At 41.2% G+C, this 19,257-nt stretch overlaps 1 protein-coding gene across 1 annotated transcript; it reads right to left on the minus strand.

Moving 5' to 3' along the window:
• Positions 1-9,773: 9,773 nt before the first annotated feature.
• Positions 9,774-17,000, minus strand: LOC125777855 (LIM and SH3 domain protein Lasp-like). The gene is made up of 2 exons (XM_049453830.1): positions 16,175-17,000; positions 9,774-9,913 (listed from the first exon to the last, which is right to left on the minus strand). The coding sequence occupies exons 1-2, from the start codon at positions 16,998-17,000 to the stop codon at positions 9,774-9,776; spliced, it is 966 nt and encodes a 321-aa protein (XP_049309787.1).
• Positions 17,001-19,257: the final 2,257 nt, after the last annotated feature.

Here is a 19,257-nt window from a genome sequence, read left to right on the forward strand (position 1 = left end):
GAGAAGTAATGTAAATAAAAAAGTGACCGAGTCCGGTCATTAGAGGGTCCGGTTGCCTGAATTTTTGTACGATTAAAAGAGTGCTATATAGTAAAAGAAACGGATGGGATAGATACCGAGAATTGAAAAGAAAAGCGAGACGCATTTGCGGACAGAAAAAGAAAGAGACCGAAATGCGTTAGTACGAAGAGCTTGATTAGCTGGCCGACAGGGGTAATGCTCGAAAATTTTACGAAAAAATGCGGCGGCTTACAGAAGGTTTCAAGGCCGGAGCATACTCCTGTAGAACCCCCCAAGGTGAAGAGCTGATAAGGAGCATGCATCAGCTTCTTTGTAAAATATGGTCGGACGAAAGTATGCCCAACGATTGGAATTTAAGTGTGCTTTGCCCAATCCACAAAAAAGGAGACCCCACAATTTGCGCCAACTACCGTGGGATAAGCCTCCTCAACATCGCATATAAGGTTCCATCGAGCGTATTGTGTGAAAGATTAAAGCCCACCGTCAACAAACTGATTGGGCCTTATCGGTGTGGCTTTAGACCTGGTAAATCAACAACTGATGATATTGATATCATCGGCCTCAACACCCGCGCCGTTAGTTCTGCTTTCTCCAGACTGAATAAGGAAGCAACGCAAATGGGTCTGGCAGTGAACGAAGGCAAGACGAAATATCTCCTGTCATCAAACAAACAGTCGTCGCACTCGCGACGTGGCTCTCACGTCACTGTTGACAGTCATAACTTTGAAGTTGTAGATAATTTCGTCTATTTAGGAACCAGTATTAACACCACTGTTCGTTGGAGTTAGTTTCTCTATGTATTTTGCGGGGTATACTTACTTTACCTTCAGTTAGATATCCCTTTGTGTATTACGGTAAAAGAAAGATGTCACAATTTTAGTGGTATAGATATGTATGTATTTCCCTTTGCGGGCGAAACTTCAATATTTTTTATAAAATTAATTTCAAGATATTCCAGATAGGTACAATTCTTGATATTTACAACACACTGTTCACTTTGCACTATTGATGCTCCTGATGTTCCAGCTTCCTGCGCACACACACACACGACCGGATGAGGAATCCAAATTTGGACCAGAACTGCTAAGCGATTATAAGGTGGCGGATCAACGTGAACGAGTTGGCGATCGAAAAAAAAGGCGACGTGGTTTGTATACCGGCGTAAAACGAATTGTGTGCCACCCCGATCTAACCAATCCTTTTTGATCGGCTGAGTGGTGAAAAAATGATTATGTGTGTGTGTAGTGTGGTTGGTTTGTTGCGTGGTATGAAGATGCAGGTTGTGCGCTGAATGTTGTGTTGTATGCTGAATGTTGTGCTGTGTGCTAAGTGTTGTGTTGTGTGATGAGTGTTGTGTTGTGTGATGAATGTGAGTGAGGTGATGAATGTGGGGTGGAGGGGCGAGATGCCATAAAGTCGCATAAACATCCCGGCCTCCCTAGGCGAATTAATTGCCGCAGTCGCTGCAGTTTCTGTAGGGTGCTCACTACAGCGCTGAAACCCGTCGCCTTTCGCTGGTTACGATGATGATGATGTGGTGGCGTCTGCGAACGTGCACCTCGGGGTTGCGTAGAGCGATGGGCTCGTCGGCGTTGAACATGACTCCCATGCTGATGGTGCCGCTGTTGACCATGCCGGTGACTGGCGGGCGTTGATTGAACCGAGCGTCGAGGGAAGCGGTGGAATAGTGTATGATGCGGTCGGTGGCAGTACTGACACGACGGCGACTAAGATCCTGGCCGCCAGTCCAGAGTTGTGTGGAGACTCAACTGGCAGTAACTTCTGTTATGAGGTCTTACCAGAGACTTAAACCTGGTACCACGGGGAGCAGTAATGCCCTTGGAGGTAAAACTCCAATCTGCTCATTGGGTTTGGCCCTTTGTGGAGATTCGTGGTGGCTGTGGTTAAAACCCAAATCGCGGGAAGATCTGACTTTGTCAGTTCAAATGTGGAGTTGCATTGCAACCGGGTGCCGGACCCAAAGTACGGCAGAGGTTTTAGATGGACCTCGAGCCCTACCAAGGTGGTTAGTGTGTCCATGCCACACGCCGATTGGTACTGGAAACCTGTCCCAGTTTTCAGGGCGCTGATCAACGCATTGTATTGATCCGTTGTGCTTCTGAGCACCGTGGATTTAAACCTTCGCAGGTAGGATCCCACATAAAACACGAGACGTTGTTGCACTCCAACGTAGCGTGCGTGTCTGCCAAGCATGTCATGCAGTGGCCGTGGGCTCTAGCAATCTGTTGGCGCTGAGCGGGCGTCATCGTCTTGAAAATTGTACACCGTTTCAGGACATGGGGTCGATGGCACAGGCTGCATCGCGGCGGTACATACTCCTCGAACTGCTCCTCGACCGCTTCCCTCACTGGTTGACCGGATGATTGGCTGGGCGGGCGTGTGCCTTGTTGCCTTCTTGGTGCGGCGATGGGTGCAGCGGATGCTGCATTTGCGTTACTTGAAGACCTCACCGACTGGGGGTTAATGCGGGTTTCTTCTACGTCCATTTCTAGTGGAATAGGAATAGGTATATTAAACATGTTTTGCAAGTAGTATGAAGTATGCTACTCATTATATATATGTATATGTGTGTACTATATATATAGATGTATGTATTTATGTATTATATATTACTTATATTACTTATGGATTTTAATGTTTATTATTAATCGCGTTCATTATGCTTTTGATTTATACGTACGGATTGTAAAACGGTATATTTTTAATTAATTATTGTTTGATTTTACGTATGCGTTTGCGTTCGCTTATTTTCGGTGATCGGTTCTTCGGTATTTGGAAGAAAACACAATTTCACTAGTGGTCGAGTTAGTAGGCCAGTTTGTGTTCGCACATCTACTACTCTTATATGGCCATCTCGTCCCCGATGTACCTTTTCAATGCGACCTAGTCGCCATTCGGTTGGGGGAAGGCATTCGTCCTGTATGATGACGCATTCGCCTGTACTGGGTTCCTTCTGGATCGTTTTCCATCAATATCTCTTATGGAGATCTTTAAGATAGTCCTCCTTCCATCTGTGGCTGAATTCATGATGGAGAATCTTGATTTTTTCCCATCGATTTATTAAAGTGAGTGAGTCTCCTTCTGTCTCAGGTATGGCGAGAAGAGGAGCTCCTCTGAGGAAATGTCCAGGTGTAAGAGCTGTGAAATCGGAGGGATCTTGCGAGAGTGGTGATATATGTCTTGAATTTAATACGGCTTCGATACGAGTGAGTAGTGTAGTAAACTCCTCATAATTAAATTTATGATTACCAGCCGTTTTCTTTAAATGGGACTTAAAGCTTTTGACTGCTGATTCCCAAAGTCCGCCCATCTGTGGAGAACATGGAGGTATAAACTGCCAATTGATCCCTTGAGGTGCATATTTTTTAACTATTTCAGGGGAAACTTCTTTCATAAAGTTTATGAACTCTTTCACGGTGGCTCTTTGAGCTCCGATAAAATTTTTCCCATTGTCGCTCATAATCTTTGAGGGAAATCCGCGTCGTCCGACAAAGCGTGCGAATGCTGCGAGGAAAGCCGCAGTTGTCAGATCTGAACAAAGCTCGAGGTGTACTGCCTTTGTCGTAAAACAAACAAAAACAGCCACATACCCTTTTCTAAAAGTAGATGATCTTAACATTGAGGCCTTTATCTGGAAAGGTCCAGCAAAATCAACCCCAGTAATAGTAAAAGGTAGAGCATAATTGCAGCGTTCAGGTGGTAAAGCTGCCATGATCTGCGTACGCATTTTATGTTTGTACAAGGTACATTGTTTACACATAAAAACCGTCTTTTTAAGTTGTGGCTTTAGTCGCGGTATATAAAATTCTTGTCGGACCATTTGTTGCATTAAGCGATGCTCACCATGCAGTGTAAGATTGTGCAGATATGCTAGAAATAGGTAAGTAAAATGGGATTTCTCAGGTATAATAATGGGATGTCGTTCGTTATAACTAAGGCTGGAGTTCGCTAATCTTCCATTTGCCCTTATTAATCCCTTAGCGTCCAGGAATGGATTTAAAACGAGAAGAGAGCTTCCCTTTTCGAGTGGTCGTCTTTCGACCAACTTTGCTTTCTCTCGACTGAAATAGCGAGTTTGGGTGTAGATAATGAGACTAACTTTGGCATGTTGCAAATCGGTATGCGTTAGGTGTACGCAAGGATCATTTGGTATCCCTTTCATTTTTTGTTTAAGTCTTTGGGTGAATTTGTGCATGTAAGCGACTACTCTTAGTGCTCTAGGAAATGAAGAAAATCGGTGGAGAATATCATCCTCTTCAAGAGTGATATGAAAATTTTCATTTTTCCGACTTTCCGGCGGTATTATATTACGAGCGGGAGACTTTGGCCAGAATTCTTGTGATTCTGTTAGCCATGTTGGACCATTCCACCAGAGTGTAGTGCTGGTGAGGTGCAGTGGCTTGCAACCTCTTGTCCCAAGATCCGCTGGGTTATCGGCACTTGCAACATGTTGCCATTTTGCTTGGCCAACTAGGTCCAAGATTTGAGATATTCGGTTAGATACATAGGTCTTCCAGCAATAGGGTGGTTTTTTCTTACCATGCCAAAACTATTTCTGAGTCTGACCAAAGATACGTTTTATGATCGGTTAATTTCAGATGGGTTTGAACTATTGAAATTAATTTTGCTAACAGAAGGGCACCATTCAGTTCAAGCCGTGGCAGACTGAGTGTCTTCAAAGGTGCAACGTCAGCCTAGAAATCCAACGCAGGATAACTCTTGCCAACAGGTGCTACTTCGGACTCAGTGAGTAGGCAATTGAGCAGCACAGTCCTCTCTCGGCGAACAAAAACCAAACTCTATAAGTCAGTCATAATACCCGTCCTGCTATATGGTGCAGAGGCTTGGACGATGGCAACATCTGACGAGTCGACGTTGCGAGTTTTCGAGGGAAAAGTTCTGCGAAAAATGTATGGTCCTTTGCTCGTTGGCCACGGCGAATATCGCATTCGATGGAACGATGAGCTGTACGAGATATACCACGACATTGACATAGTTCAGCGAATTAAAAAACAGCGGCTACGCTGGCTAGGTCATGTTGTCCGAATGGCCAAAACTCTCCAGCTCTGAAAGTATTTGACGCTGCACCCGCCGGGGGAAGCAGAGGAAGAGAAAGACCTCCACTCTGGTAGAAGGACCAAGTGGAGAAGGACCTGGCTGCGCTTGGAATATCCAATTGGCGGCACGTGGCGAAAAGAAGAAACGATTGGCGCGCTGTTGTTAACTCGGCTATAATCGCGTAAGCGGTGTCTACGCCAATTAAGAAGAAGATATAAAAGAAACCCATAGTTACAAGAACGGCTGAACCGATTTGACTGAAAATTAGTGAAGATGTAGCTCTTATCTTATTATGTCAAAAGTTAATACTTATCATAAATATTGGGTATTCTAAAAAATCTTTTCGTATTTCTGATCAAACTTCAACTTATTATACTCTCGCAACAAAGTTGCTAAAGAGAGTATTATAGTTTTGTTCACATAACGGTTGTTTGTAAGTCCTAAAACTAAAAGAGTCAGATATAGGGTTATATATACCAAAGTGATCAGGGTGACGAGTAGATGGGAAATCCGGATGTCTGTCTGTCCGTCCGTCTGTCCGTCCGTCTGTGCAAGCTGTAACTTGAGTAAAAATTGAGATATCATGATGAAACTTGGTACACGTATTTCTTGGCTCCATAAGAAGGTCAAGTTCGAAGATGGGCAAAATCGGTCCACTGCCACGCCCACAAAATGGCGGAAACCGAAAACCTATAAAGTGTCATAACTAAGCCATAAATGAAGATATTAAAGTGAAATTTGGCACAAAGGATCACATTAGGGAGGAGCATATTTGGAAGTAATTTTTTTGGAAAAGTGGGCGTGGCCCCGCCCCCTACTAAGTTTTTTGTACATATCTCGGAAACTACTATAGCTATGTCAACCAAACTCTATAGAGCCGTTTCCTTCAGACATTTCCATATACAGTTCAAAAATAGAAGAAATCGGATAATAACCACGCCCACCTCCCATACAAAGGTTATGTTGAAAATCACTAAAAGTGCGTTAACCGACTAACAAAAAACGTCAGAAGCACAAAATTTTACGGAAAAAATGGCAGAAAGAAGCTGCAACCAGGCTTTTTTTAAAAATTAAAAATGGGCGTGGCGTCGCCCACTTATGGACCAAAAACCATAACTCAGGAACTACTCGACCGATTTCAATGAAATTCGGTATATAATATTTTTTTAACACTCTGATGACATATACTAAATATGGGCGAAATCGGTTCTCAACCACGCCTTCTTCCAATATAACGCTATTTTGAATTCCATCTGATGTCTTCTCTGTATAATATATACATTAGAAACCAATGATCATAGCGGAATAAAACTTTACTCAAATACGGTATGTGAGCTGAGGTATCCCTTGTGGAAAAATTGTTGTGATCGGACTATAACTTTTCAAGGTCCCTGATATCGAACACGAAGAACTCAGTGCCCAACCTAACCTAACCTAATTTTTCACGAAAATATCGGTAAATCTCTCAGAATTTAATTCTAATTAATTTTACAGCGAAATAAAAAAATATGTAAATGACGGATAATGAAATCTCGATTATCACTTTATCGTGCGAGAGTATAAAATGTTCGGTGACACCCGAACTTAGCCCTTCCTTACTTGTTTTGTTTTTAATTTATAATGAACTTTAATGAACCAAATATGTACCATTTTGGTTGACCATTTTTTGCAATTATTCCGCCCGTGATATTATTCTATCAATGTAAAAATTTTCTAGTTACTCGGCAAAAAACTGCGACAAATAATTTTCACAGGCTTCTCTTGAAGCCAACTTCAACTCCGATGGTGCAAGGTCATGGCAAAATAAAACTTCCCAGCCAAGCTCTCCCAGTTTTTGCCGAGTCTTCAAAGATGTGTGTGGTCTAGGGTTGTTCTGATGGAAGACGAAGCTCATCTGTTGATCAGTTCTGGCCGTTTTTTTTTCTATTGCTTGCTTCCATCTCATCTGTTGTTGACAGTAAAATATAGAATCAATCGTTCGTCCAGGCTGGAGCAGCTTAAAGTGATTTTTCCTTTCCAATCAAATCAAACACTCAGTATAACCTTTCGAGACGTCAATCCTGGCTTTGCTACCAATTGTTGAGCTTCACCACGCTTGGACCATGATCTTTTTTGCACATTATTGTCGTAAGAATCACAGATGTTAATTCGGTTCATTAAATTTTTCAAAGATAATTCATGTGGTACCCAAACATCAAGCTTCTTTTTGTAGTCAGCCTTTTTTAAATGGTTCAAAACCGTTTGATGATGAATGTTAAATTCCTTAGGGATGTCCTGGCTGCTTATGTGAAACATTTGAAGAGAGAAAATGCTAATTTGTCGTATATGCTAAAGAATATGTTGACGTATGCCACTAGTATACTTGATTTCCACACACTTTACAAAGGGTTTATTAGTTGAAGTTGCACAATATAAATATATATAATTAGATGTAGTATATTTTGTTTGGGTTTTCTGCGAAACCCACGGTGGTACACTGTTGGCGAACTCGGTGCGTCACGTCACTTGGCGGTTTATTAAAAACCCAATTGCGGTGATTGTTGCGGTAGGTAGCGCAAGTACAAAAATAACAAAATTATGAAAAAACTGAATTTCGCGGACGACTGTCTTTCTTTACGGATGAAACGATAAGAAGGCAATCCCGGTCGGGTCAATCCCTTTTGATGGTTTGGGTGGTGAATATTGGCTGACATTACGAGTCGTCTCGTTGATGATCGTATGGTTGTTGTGTTGCACTGTTGTAGTAATGATCGGTGTTTGATGCGTGTGTGTGTATTGGGGTATGCTGTGAGCTGTTGTGTGATGAGGTGTTGTGACGTGACGTGATGTGATGTGGGATGCTGCAGAACGCTCATAGCTCATGTGAACATCCCGGCCCCCCTAGGCGAGTTAATCGGCTAGGAGACTCTGCAGCTGTTGCAGTGTGTTTAGTACAGCGCTCAACCCTGTTGAGCGTCGTTGATGCTGACGATGAGCGTGGCGCACAATGGTGCCAGAGCGGAAAAAAGGATTTTTTTTATCATTCCAAATTCTTTTCAATTTAAGCTAAGAACTAATCAAATAACATTATCCGAATACTTGGGCTTGGTATATTCAATGGTTTTTTGTTGGGAGAGCTTCAAAGTCCAACAAAGTATCAACGCAAAGTTACTCAAAAAAATGTGATGAATATTGCAAAGGTTAAAACTCAAAAGTTAACCATAAAATATCAATTGTAAAGTTTTTATTTATTAAAACCAATGTTATAGATGTGATTTACATCATCAAATGTATACTTTCTTTTTCGAGATTTTTTTAATATGATGTTTTTTTATGGTCCAAAAAAATCATATATTTCACAACTTCAACAGAATATAACTATTGTGCGCAGGAGCGCGCAGGTTAGCCACTTACACTTTAAAATCTCCTTAATCGATAGAAAAAAAAAATCAGCTGCCATTAGCTGCCAATTCATGAGTAATTAGCATTTTAATCTACTGCAACTGCAACTGCGTTGTTTGTTTGCTTGATTCGCTGCTTTGTTTTTTTGCCAGCTTCGTTGTTTTGTATATTTTTTTTGACTGTTCGGTTTGTTGCTTTGTTGTTATTTTTTTGAGTTGTCTCTCGTTATACAACAACAACAAAATACTAGTTTAGATGCCTTATATTATTTGAACTAATTACATAGTACAACAGCTAATCGGGGGGGTGAGAAATTCCAAGTCAGGGTACTAGGTCAGTATAGTAAAACCCTCAAAGGGTTTGGGCGTTCGTATGTGTATGGTTTCAGAACAAATCCCAAAAATAAAACTTTAGAATTGGACGATGATGTTAAAAAATTACTTGTTGAATAAATAATTAATAATATGTATATGATCATTTTTGAATATTTATTGGTTATGTTATATGGGAGGTGGGCGTAGTTGTGGGCGGACTTGTTTCATTTTTAGAGAAATAATAATTTTTATTGATTCAAATCTGTTTGAAAATTTTTTACAGTCTAGCTGTGATAACAGCGAAAATATTGCAACTTTCGTGATTATATTATATGGGAGATGGGCGTAATTGTAGGCGGATTTGCTTTATTTTTTCTGGACAAGCTTATATTTACAAAATATTGCGCTGTAGAAAATTTTGTTACTGTAGGATGATTTTTGATTTTTGTATTATATGGGAGGTGGGCGTGGTTGTGGGCGGATTTTAACAAAAATTTTTTTTTGATCTGATTTGGCAATATGAGAGATGTGTGCCAAATTTCAAAGCCCTACTTCGATTCCTTCTATTTTTTGCCGCGGCTTGTATGAAGCGGCACCACTGTGTGGCGTGGCGGAGATGGCCGCCTACGTGTTGTGGTTGATTGGCTGCTTCGTCGTCGCCGGATAACATCGCTGCGAGGTCTGGTACGGGTGTTGGTGCTACTTTCCGACGGATTGGCTCGGCGGGGAAAACGATGAAATAGAGTGTGATGGGGCCTCTGGCAATATTGACAGGCGCCGTCGGCCAAGCACTCTATGGTGGCGTGGTCATCTGCCAGGCAGGTCATGCAATGGCCATGGGCTCTTGCAACCTGTTTTCGTTGAGCGGGCTTCATGCTCTTAAAAATGGAGCATCGTTTCAGGGCATGTGGGCGATGGCACAGGCTGCAACATGGAGGCCCCTGTGGCTCCAATAGCTGCTCTTCTCTCTTCTCTCATCTACCTGACTGCTTCGGCGGATGGCGGTGGTCGCATAACCCTGGTCCTTGGAGCGGCAACGGGTGCAGCCGACGCTTTGGGTATAGCGATTTCGGACCTTATGGTGTTGGAGGTGGTTTGGGTCTCCTCTACGTCCATTTCTATGGGAATATAAAATTGTATTAAATTGATTTTGTTTATAATATTAGAATGTAGTTGTTGTAGCTACATATCTATCTATATGTATATGTATATGTATATGTATAATAAGTTGATCTTCAACGCGCTTGTTTGAATTTATTTTTTGTGTTCGGATTATAACGCGTGTTAATTTCGAATTAGTGGAATTGATTTATTATTTTTCGATTAATTTTGCGAGTTATTTTGCGGTTTAGTTTGAAGGTGTTCTTCGTTGTTTGGAAGAAAACACAGTTTGGTGACTGGTCGAGTTAATATGCCGGTTTGTGTTCGAACATCGACTACTCTTATGTGACCATCTGACCCTCGATGAACCTTTTCAATGCGGCCTAGCCGCCATTCTGTTGGAGGAAGGCATTCGTCCTGTATGATGACGCATTCTCCTGCATTTGCTTCCTTCTGGGCCGTTTTCCATCGATATCTCTTATGGAGATCTTTGAGATAGTCTTCCTTCCATCTGTGGCTGAATTCGTGATGGAGAATCTTGATTCTTTCCCATCGATTGATTAAAGTGAGTGAGTCTTCTTCTGTCTCAGGTATGGCGAGAAGAGGAGCTCCTCTGAAGAAATGACCTGGTGTAAGAGCTGTCAAATCGAAGGGATCTTGCGAGAGGGGTGATATGGGTCTTGAATTTAACACGGCTACGATACGAGTGAGTAGTGTAGTAAACTCCTCATAATTGAATTTATAATTACCAGCCGTTTTCTTTAAATGGGACTTAAAGCTTTTTACTGCTGATTCCCAAAGTCCGCATATGTGTGGAGAACATGGCGGTATAAACTGCCAATCGATCCCTTGAGGTGCATATTTGTTAACTATTTCAGGGGAGACTTTTTTCATGAAGTTTATAAACTCCTTCTCGGTTGCTCTTTGGGCTCCGACAAAGTTTTTCCCATTATCGCTCATTATTTTTGAAGGAAATCCGCGTCGTCCGACAAAGCGTGCAAATGCTGCAAGAAAAGCCGCAGTAGTCAGATCTGAACAAAGCTCGAGGTGTACTGCCTTTGTCGTAAAACATACAAAGACAGCCACATACCCTTTTCTAAATGAAGAAGACCTTAACAGGGAGGCCTTTATCTGGAAAGGTCTAGCAAAGTCAACCCCAGTGATGGTAAAGGGTAGAGCATAGTTGCAGCGTTCAGGTGGTAAAGCTGCCATGATCTGCGTACGTATTTTGTGTTTGTACATGGTACATGGTTTACACATGAAAATCGTCCTTTTGATTTGTGGCTTTAGTCGCGGTATATAAAATTCTTGACGGACCATTTGTTGCATTAAGCGATGGTCACCATGCAGTGTAAGATGGAAGTCTGTATCTAATAAGTCTTCTTGTTTAATGTCTTTTATTATATCAGGGTGATTTGAAGTAATTTTCTTTAGAGGGAAACCTGCTGAATTTAATGCTTTGATCACTTGCGATAGTGATTCGCATGCTAATGCGATACTGTGGCTACATGATGTGTATGTTTGTGTTTGCAACACAGAAGATGCCAAAGGCAAATTTGTTGCATTTGTTTTTGCCACTTCATGCAGTGTCCTGATCGCCAAATAGGGTACGCAATTGATGCCAAAGGTTACGGTTTTAAGTTTGTAGTCGCTGATTGGGCTATTACTCGATTTGCGGAAGACTATACGCTGGAAATCTTGGTCATCTTCATGTACTAGAATTTGTCTGTACATTTTTTCTACATCCCCATTGAAAACGCATTTCCACATGCGCCAATTTAGAATTAACAATATGAGATCAGGTTGTAAAAATGGCCCTGTGTATAGTACATCATTGAGTGATTTGCCTGAGCTCGTACACTTTGAGGCATTGAAAACCACTCGTACATTTGTTGTAATTTTATCAGGTCTTATTACCCCATGATGTGGCAGGTAAAAAGATAAATATCTACCTTTAGATACCTTTTCATATGGTACAGCTTCTTCCATATGATTGAGGTCAAGATATTCGTCCATCACATTATCGTATGCCGATTTGAGCTCACTTTTCTTTATCAGGCTTTTTTCCAGGCTTAGAAATTGCTCTACTGCTGATATGCTAGAGTGGCCTAGAGCTATGGTTTCAGGGAAAGTTGGTTTGAATGGTAATCGCACAACATAACGACCATGTTCGTTTCTTGTTGTTGTGGATTTGTAATAGGATTCGCATGCCTGATCTTCTTCTGAAAACTGGGTGATTTGGGGTAATTTTTCTATTTCCCAGAATTTTTTAAGTTGATTGTTTAAAAACTCGTTTGAGATATTTTCCACTTGTGTGGTGAAAGAATTGATTTTTTCATGGACTTGGTCACTTATAATCCACCGAAAGATTGTATTTTGGGCTAGCAATTTATTGCAGATTTTCTCAATACCTTCAAGAATTATTTGAAGTATTAAGTCACTGCCTAATAATATGTCGATTTGTGATGGGGTATGACAATTGAGATCTGTTAATTTGAGATGTGAGCATTTTTCCCAGTGTATTTTATTTACTTCATAGCTTGGAAGCAAATTTGTAAGTTGCGGTAGAACGATGGCTTGTGCATCTATTCTAATATCCACATTTGGAGATACTATGGTAATTGGGCATATTTTGTTCGAATTTTGGATAATTCTTCCGCCCATTCCCGAGATTTGGAAATTTTAATGTTTTATCGGCAATTTGAGCCGATTTTGAGCTTTTGATGATATAAACGATCTTTGAGATCCTCGATCTTTTAGTGCTCTTAGTTTGAATAAATCACCCTTATGAGCTATGGTGATGACCGCAGTGGGTAAAAGAATTTTGCTTTCATTTTCTGAATGAAGCGTTCGAATTTTTGCTGCTTTAGAGCAACATGGTTGTTCTTCCCTTTTTTCCGGATTTGAGATTTCGGGATTATCACTTTTGGTTGTAGTGACTAACCCGGTGGTTTTATGAAATTGATTTTGCTTCATATTTTGAAAGTTCGTAATATGAAGCAGTGAGTGATGTCTTCGTTGACAGTACACACAATTAAATTTGCTTTCACAGTCTTTTGTCGTATGAGCATTCGACAGAAAGTTGATGCAAAGTTTATGTTGTCTGACAAGATTGTTTCTGTCAGATACGGATAATTTTTTAAATTTCTCGCAAGATCTTATGTTATGACCTCCTTTACAAATTTCACATACTGGTTGCCATTTATTAGTTTGTTTTGACACGAAAGTGTGACTTTTATTAACGTGTCTATTGTATTGCATATTGTTGCTGGCTTGAGGTTTGAACAAGTTTTTACTTGAGTCATTTTGATGACTTTTTAGATTTATGTTTTTGTTGTCAATTCGCTCAGCTATCTCGTATTGAGCAGTGAGGAATGCTTTCATTTGCTCCCATGTGGGCATTTTTTTCTTTCCACAAGTGATTGTTCCCATCGTAGTAACGCTGTGGAGATATTTTGTGTTTTTAACACTGATATGCAATTAGTCACTGTCGAGTATAAATTTTGAAATTCCTGGCTGGTTTCTTTTTGAATTTTTGGTAGATGTAATCATGTTTTTATTGGGTTTTCTATCATAACCCTTCCATTTTCGTATCTTTCGACTAGTGCTTCCCAAGCCAGCTTAAAATTTTCGTCATTTAAAGCGAATCGCTTGACGATACTGCCTGCTTCCCCTTTTGTTTTGTACCTTAGATGATATAACTTTTGTGCTTGTGAGAGTTTAGGATGGTTTATATAAACGGCAGTGAACATGTCCCGGAAGGACGGCCATTGATCATAACATCCATTAAAAACTTCAGTATCACAAGCTGGTACTTTTAGATACATGCATGTCTTCTTTTGGTGTTGTAACTACTCTGGGAGGGGGAGTAGCGGCTCTACTTGGCCTTACTAAACTTATTTGGTCAGTAATTATTCCCTTAGTTAATTCATACTGATCGCGGCAGTTATCACACTTGGCTGTCGCCGAAGCTTTTGCGTTTTCTGGGAGTTCTGCGTCGTCAGTATCTAGTACTGTATCGTCCGCTGCCAGAAGGCGAGCCCAGAGATTGTTCACACTTTCTAGTTTTATATTTAAAACTGATTCTGTGATGTCAGTAATAGGGGAAGCTTGAAATCTTGTACAATATCTTAGAAAACTGTCACTTTCAGTGATGAACCTAGATATTGTCTGATCTTTTGATCTTTTTTGTTTTATACTCTGCTTTGAGTGTGTAGCTTCTGCAGGTGTGCCTTGTGGCTTATCTTCATCAGCCATTTTAGGAATTTCTAATGATAGAGGTGTTTTTGGCTTAACCTCTCTTGATTTGTCAGATTGCATTAATTTGAATAGAGTTTGAAGCTTTTAGCTTAAAGTTTTGTCAAATAAATAATTGTTTCAAAATTAATATTGATACAGCAATGTAGTCAAATAGAAAAAGTATAAATTAAAAATTTGTTAGAAGATTTATTTTTGAAAAAAAAATATATATTTTTGTAAAATATATTATGTTATCAAGCTTTCGTTTCGCTACCGCAAAGATTAATTCTCTTCTTTTTTTTTGAAAAAGTTCGATTTTTTTTTTTTTTAATGTGACTGAAAATTTTTTGAAGTGTATCAAAGTATCTTCAGTTCACTCTTGCTTATTTGTATATTTGGATCTGCAAAATGTACGAATTAAGAACGCGAAAGAAAAAATACAATACGCAAAATTGTTTGTAGTTATGTCCATTTATTATCATATGTTTGCATATGCAAGTTAACGATAGCCTCCGCATAGAAACCTTAGCATAACTGTAAACAAAATTGAATCTTTGCACTCTGCAATTACACTGCCTCATAAACTAGAAACATAATTCACTTTTCTGATTATTTAAGAATTCGATACGCTTTTTCCGTTCTGTATCCAAAAATCCATATCGCTCGCCCTCACACGAAGGCATAACAATAACAATCATAAATAAACCACTTAACATTCCGTTGGAATTTGATGTCACAGCTAAAAATGTTATTCAACACTTTGTTTTGGACTCAATCAAGCTGATGCTTACACTTCAGCTCTAACCTTAAGTAAACAAAACTAAATTGTATAAATACTAGTATTTTAGAAATAAAGAATTGATTTGTATCTTACAATCCAGAGTAACCACAAGCGTTTTTATTTAATCCGCGCGTTCGCGGATATAAAATATATATTTTTTTTAAATTCCCTCGTTACGGGAATTAATTGGCGTCCAACGTGGGGCACGAATCAAAAAGTGCCTAATAAAGTTTAAATTTATTAAAAATATAAAAAATCATGATAATTCGGGTGGTGGAGCACGGTGCTCGCTCGTTCCAAGATGTGGTTGGCCGTGGAGAAACGGTCGGCGCAAATGATTCCACAGGAGTATTAAATAAAAAACCAAAAAGTTTCATATAATACTTATATTTAAATATAAACAATTGGAAACACACTTACTACGTCTGTATCGCTAGGTTGTCGCAAAAGGAGAGAGCGCGCAACTTTTTAGTAATTGTTTAGTTGCGCGCGAATTAAAACTTCGAAAAAGAAGAAAAGAAAGAGTGCTCTGCCGATACAGACGTGGCAAAAGAAATTGGGCGAGGGCGGCGTCAACATTCTCCCCGCCTTGCAGTATTACTGCAAATGCAGTTTACAATCAATTACTTAAAACTAACTTAACTAAATGGCTCCTGCACTTCCTCTTTCACGTCTTCTTTGGAGATGGGGTGGCCGACGAGACGAATCGAGTCTAGTTCGGTCCGGGAAATGCCGCTGAGATGAATCGAATCCCAGTCGGTCATTGCCATGCCGCCAATTTGCATAGAAGTCACCACCTTCCGAGGTCGGCGAGACGACTCGAGTCTAACTCGATCCTGGGTAGGTGGTGAATGTGAGAGGCGTTGACAGCCAGTGCACTTTATTGTGCCGATGTTATACGACGCCGCATATGATATATCCCAGCGACGTATTTTGGGCGATGAGTTGGCCCATTGCCGCTGGTTGTAACCCGGGCAACATGAGCCGGGAGTAAACGTCCGTAGTGCTGCTTGCCTATCCTTGATGATACGGCGTGCATCTGCTTGACGTCGAGCGTCTCGTCCACGCCTTCGCTTTGGATGGGGTGGCCGACGAGACGAATCGAGTCTGGTTCGGTCCGGGCAATGTCGCTGAGACGAATCGAGTCTCAGTCGATCGTTGCCATGCCGCCAATCCGAAAGGAAGTTACCAGCATGCCGAAGTCGGCGAGACGACTCGAGTCTGGCTCGATCTTGGGCATGTGGTATGCGGGAGAGACGTTGGTCAGTGCTTTGAGTGACTGCTGACGTCCGTTGACACGGTTGTTGTTGTTGCTGTGTGGTTTGTGTCAACGCGTGCGCCATTGCTGCAGGTTGCTGCTGCTGTGTTGTTGTTGCTACTTGTGATGTGTTCGTTGTGTGGTGTGTGGCTGTCGACTGCGTTGCTTGTCTGTTGCTGCGCGCAGCATGTTGATTTACTGTTGTTGTTGTGGCCGCCGCATGTTGGTATTGTGTAGACGGCTGTTGTGACGTCACGTACGTTGCTGATTGGTCTTCTTGCTGCGATTGCGATGGCGGCGTCTGCTGTTGCTGGTGATAATAGGCTGTTTGCAGTTGATAACGCTGCTCGTATTGTTGTTGTAGCTGTAGCTGCATCTGCTGGTGTGATGGTGGATAGTACTCTGTTGCTGATGAGGCCGCCACAGCTGATGATGGCGGCAACGATTGTGATGGGGGTGGTAGTGGTGGCGTTGCTGCGTCAGCATGTCGGTGCGTTGCAGCTGTGACAGCCGTTGCTGCCACCGTTTCAGCGGCGCCCGTGTAATAAGCGAAATTGTTGATATTTGTCGCTTCAGCGCTGCTCGGCGGTGTGCTGCCTACGGATGTTGCGGACAGAGATAGCGCTGCTGCAGGCAGTGTCGGCACACCGACGCTACCATGCGTATCGGTGTGATTCGATGAGCCGGGCGCATCATTTGTTTCGCCATCATCGTTAGTTTGATCCCGTTGTAGCTGGTGCTTCTGCTGATGTTGTTTCTGTTGTGTAAATATAAAATTAGTATTAATTTTACTACCAAAATGGTTTTGTGTTTGTTGTTGAGTCATTGTTGAATTTTGTCCGTCGCCTTTGCCATTTATCTTCGTTTCTTCAGAGGGAACGGAACCTGTAAAAATCCAACCGAACACTGTACGTTGTGCTACGAGTGATCCGAAGATTTTCGATTTTACTCCGTTTAGTATGATTTTAGGGTAAAGATCCGCTCCAATCAACAAGTCAACTTTTTGACTAGTATAGAAATTATTATCCGCGAAGGGGATATTGGGCAACCTTTTGACAATTGAAGGGTTAATTGATCTGGATGGAAGCAGTCCAGTCAATTTTGGCAGTACCAAAGCTTCCGCTTCTAGTTTCAAACCTTTGTTACGGGGCGAGCCAATTGTGATCGAGCATACCGATTGAACTCGTCCTGATACGGTATTATTCAATCCTGCAACTCGCGCGCTGACCTTACTGGTTGCCAGATGTAAGCGTTTTTGTAGACTATTGCTTACAAAGGTTGCTTCAGATCCCGAATCAATCAGGGCTCTGACAGTGAAAGTGCTCTCGTTGTGACATATGGTCACCATGGCTGTACCTAAGAGCATTCTTCGACTGGTAGGCACATTTGAAATATTGGCCTTAATAGAGGCCACATGAGATTTAGTAGAAATCTCAGTAGTGTCTGTGCTGTCAGATATCTGAGCTATTCCTTCACTCTGATCCCGATGAATCATAGAGTGATGTCTCTGTTTACATTTATTACAATTAAACAGACTTTTATAATTTTTGACCTCATGTGAGTCCGATAAACAGTTAAGGCAGACGTGGAGTTTTCTGACAGCATTTAACCGTGCGTTAGGCTGCATCTCAATGAATCTTTGACAAGTTTTCAAAATGTGCGATTGAGATGAGCATAGTTTACATCTGGTATTGTTTGCTCTGTCGTGATGGGAATTGAAGGACCTGGATCCAATCCTTGATTGCAAGGTTGGTATCCGACCTTCACCATCAGCCGACTTAATATTGGGTTGAGTACTCAACAAGCCTTTGAGGTTTGATACTCTCTCAAGCGTTTTAACCCGATTGGTTAGAAACTTGTCTAACTCAACCCATTTTGGGATCTCTGAATCCGAATCCAGAGATTGTTCCCAAAGCGACAGTGTATAGTCCGGCAGTCGGATCGAACACAAATACGTGAATATGGCATCCCAGCTATCTGTATTGATGCCATGTATTTGTAAAGCTGAAATGCAGCTATTTATTTCCCGCTGTAAATTTCTGAGTTCGGTCTCAGATTCTGTTGAGATGTGCGGGAGCTTGAACAATAAATTCAATTGGGTGTTGACAAGCACTCGCTTGTTTTCGTACCTACACAACAAATTGTTCCAAGCCAATGCGAATCCGTCATTCGTCAGTGGCGCTTTCGAAACGATATCTTTTGCCTCACCTCGCGTTTTTTGATTCAAATGGAATAACTTTTCTACCGGAGAGAGCCTCGGGTTATTCCCATAAATGGCGGCAAATAAATCCCTAAATGAGGGCCATTGTAAAACATCGCCATGAAATATTTCGGTATCACATGGCGGTAAATTGATAGAATACCTCACGGGTTCTGCAGTTTGTTGTAACCGTTCAGGTTGAATAACTGTCGAGTTGGAAGTAGGGCTTTGGTTGAACGCCGTGAGGTTGTGCATGTGTTCGCCCATCAAGGCCGCGCAACACACATAAGCGTGGTAACAGCTTGTATATTTAAGTTTGAGGTCGTCAATTGAGCTTGTGTCACAAGGATCCACTTTTGTCAAACACAACTTGTATTCTGACTTTACCTCTGCCCACAGAGATTTCAGTTCAGCTTGTTGAACTTCAAGAGTGTAGGCACTTTGATTGTTTGCTGTTGGAGTAAAAGACTCCTCAAACTCCAGTAGAGCGTCTGCAGCTGTGGTAAAGGCTCTAATTGATTCCATTTTTTTCAAAAATTGAACCGGAACTGCAAAAATGTTGCACAAAATTGGATCTAAAACTTGAAATTAAAATTTAAAAAATATTTGCAAATATGTTGCAAAAGTTCAAAAGTTATAGACCCAATCACGGACAGACTACAAATTAGTTGACAATAGGCAGTGCGAGCTATTTCTGAAAGTATTTTTCGAATTTAATTAGTGTGTGCTTGCTGGGTAATCGGCCCAATGCACTTGTACTTGCACTTGCAAATTAAGTGAAGTATTTCCGCAAAGTAATTTTCCCAAATTTAACTTGAATGTGCTTGCTGGGTTATCGTCCCAATGCACTTGCACGCCTAGTCTTTGACTATCTACACAAACA

Source organism: Bactrocera dorsalis, chromosome 1, assembly GCF_023373825.1.
Source record: "Bactrocera dorsalis isolate Fly_Bdor chromosome 1, ASM2337382v1, whole genome shotgun sequence".
Classification (NCBI taxonomy): domain Eukaryota; kingdom Metazoa; phylum Arthropoda; class Insecta; order Diptera; family Tephritidae; genus Bactrocera; species Bactrocera dorsalis.

Bases quoted from the DNA above. Each gene is read 5' to 3' on its own strand.
- LOC125777855 (XM_049453830.1), bottom strand. From the start codon at position 17,000: ATGACTCAACAACAAACACAAAACCATTTTGGTAGTAAAATTAATACT. The intron at 9,914-16,174 runs GTCTCTCCCGCA...ATATTCCCATAG, and splicing joins CACTCAAAGCACTGACCAAC to AAATGGACGTAGAGGAGACC.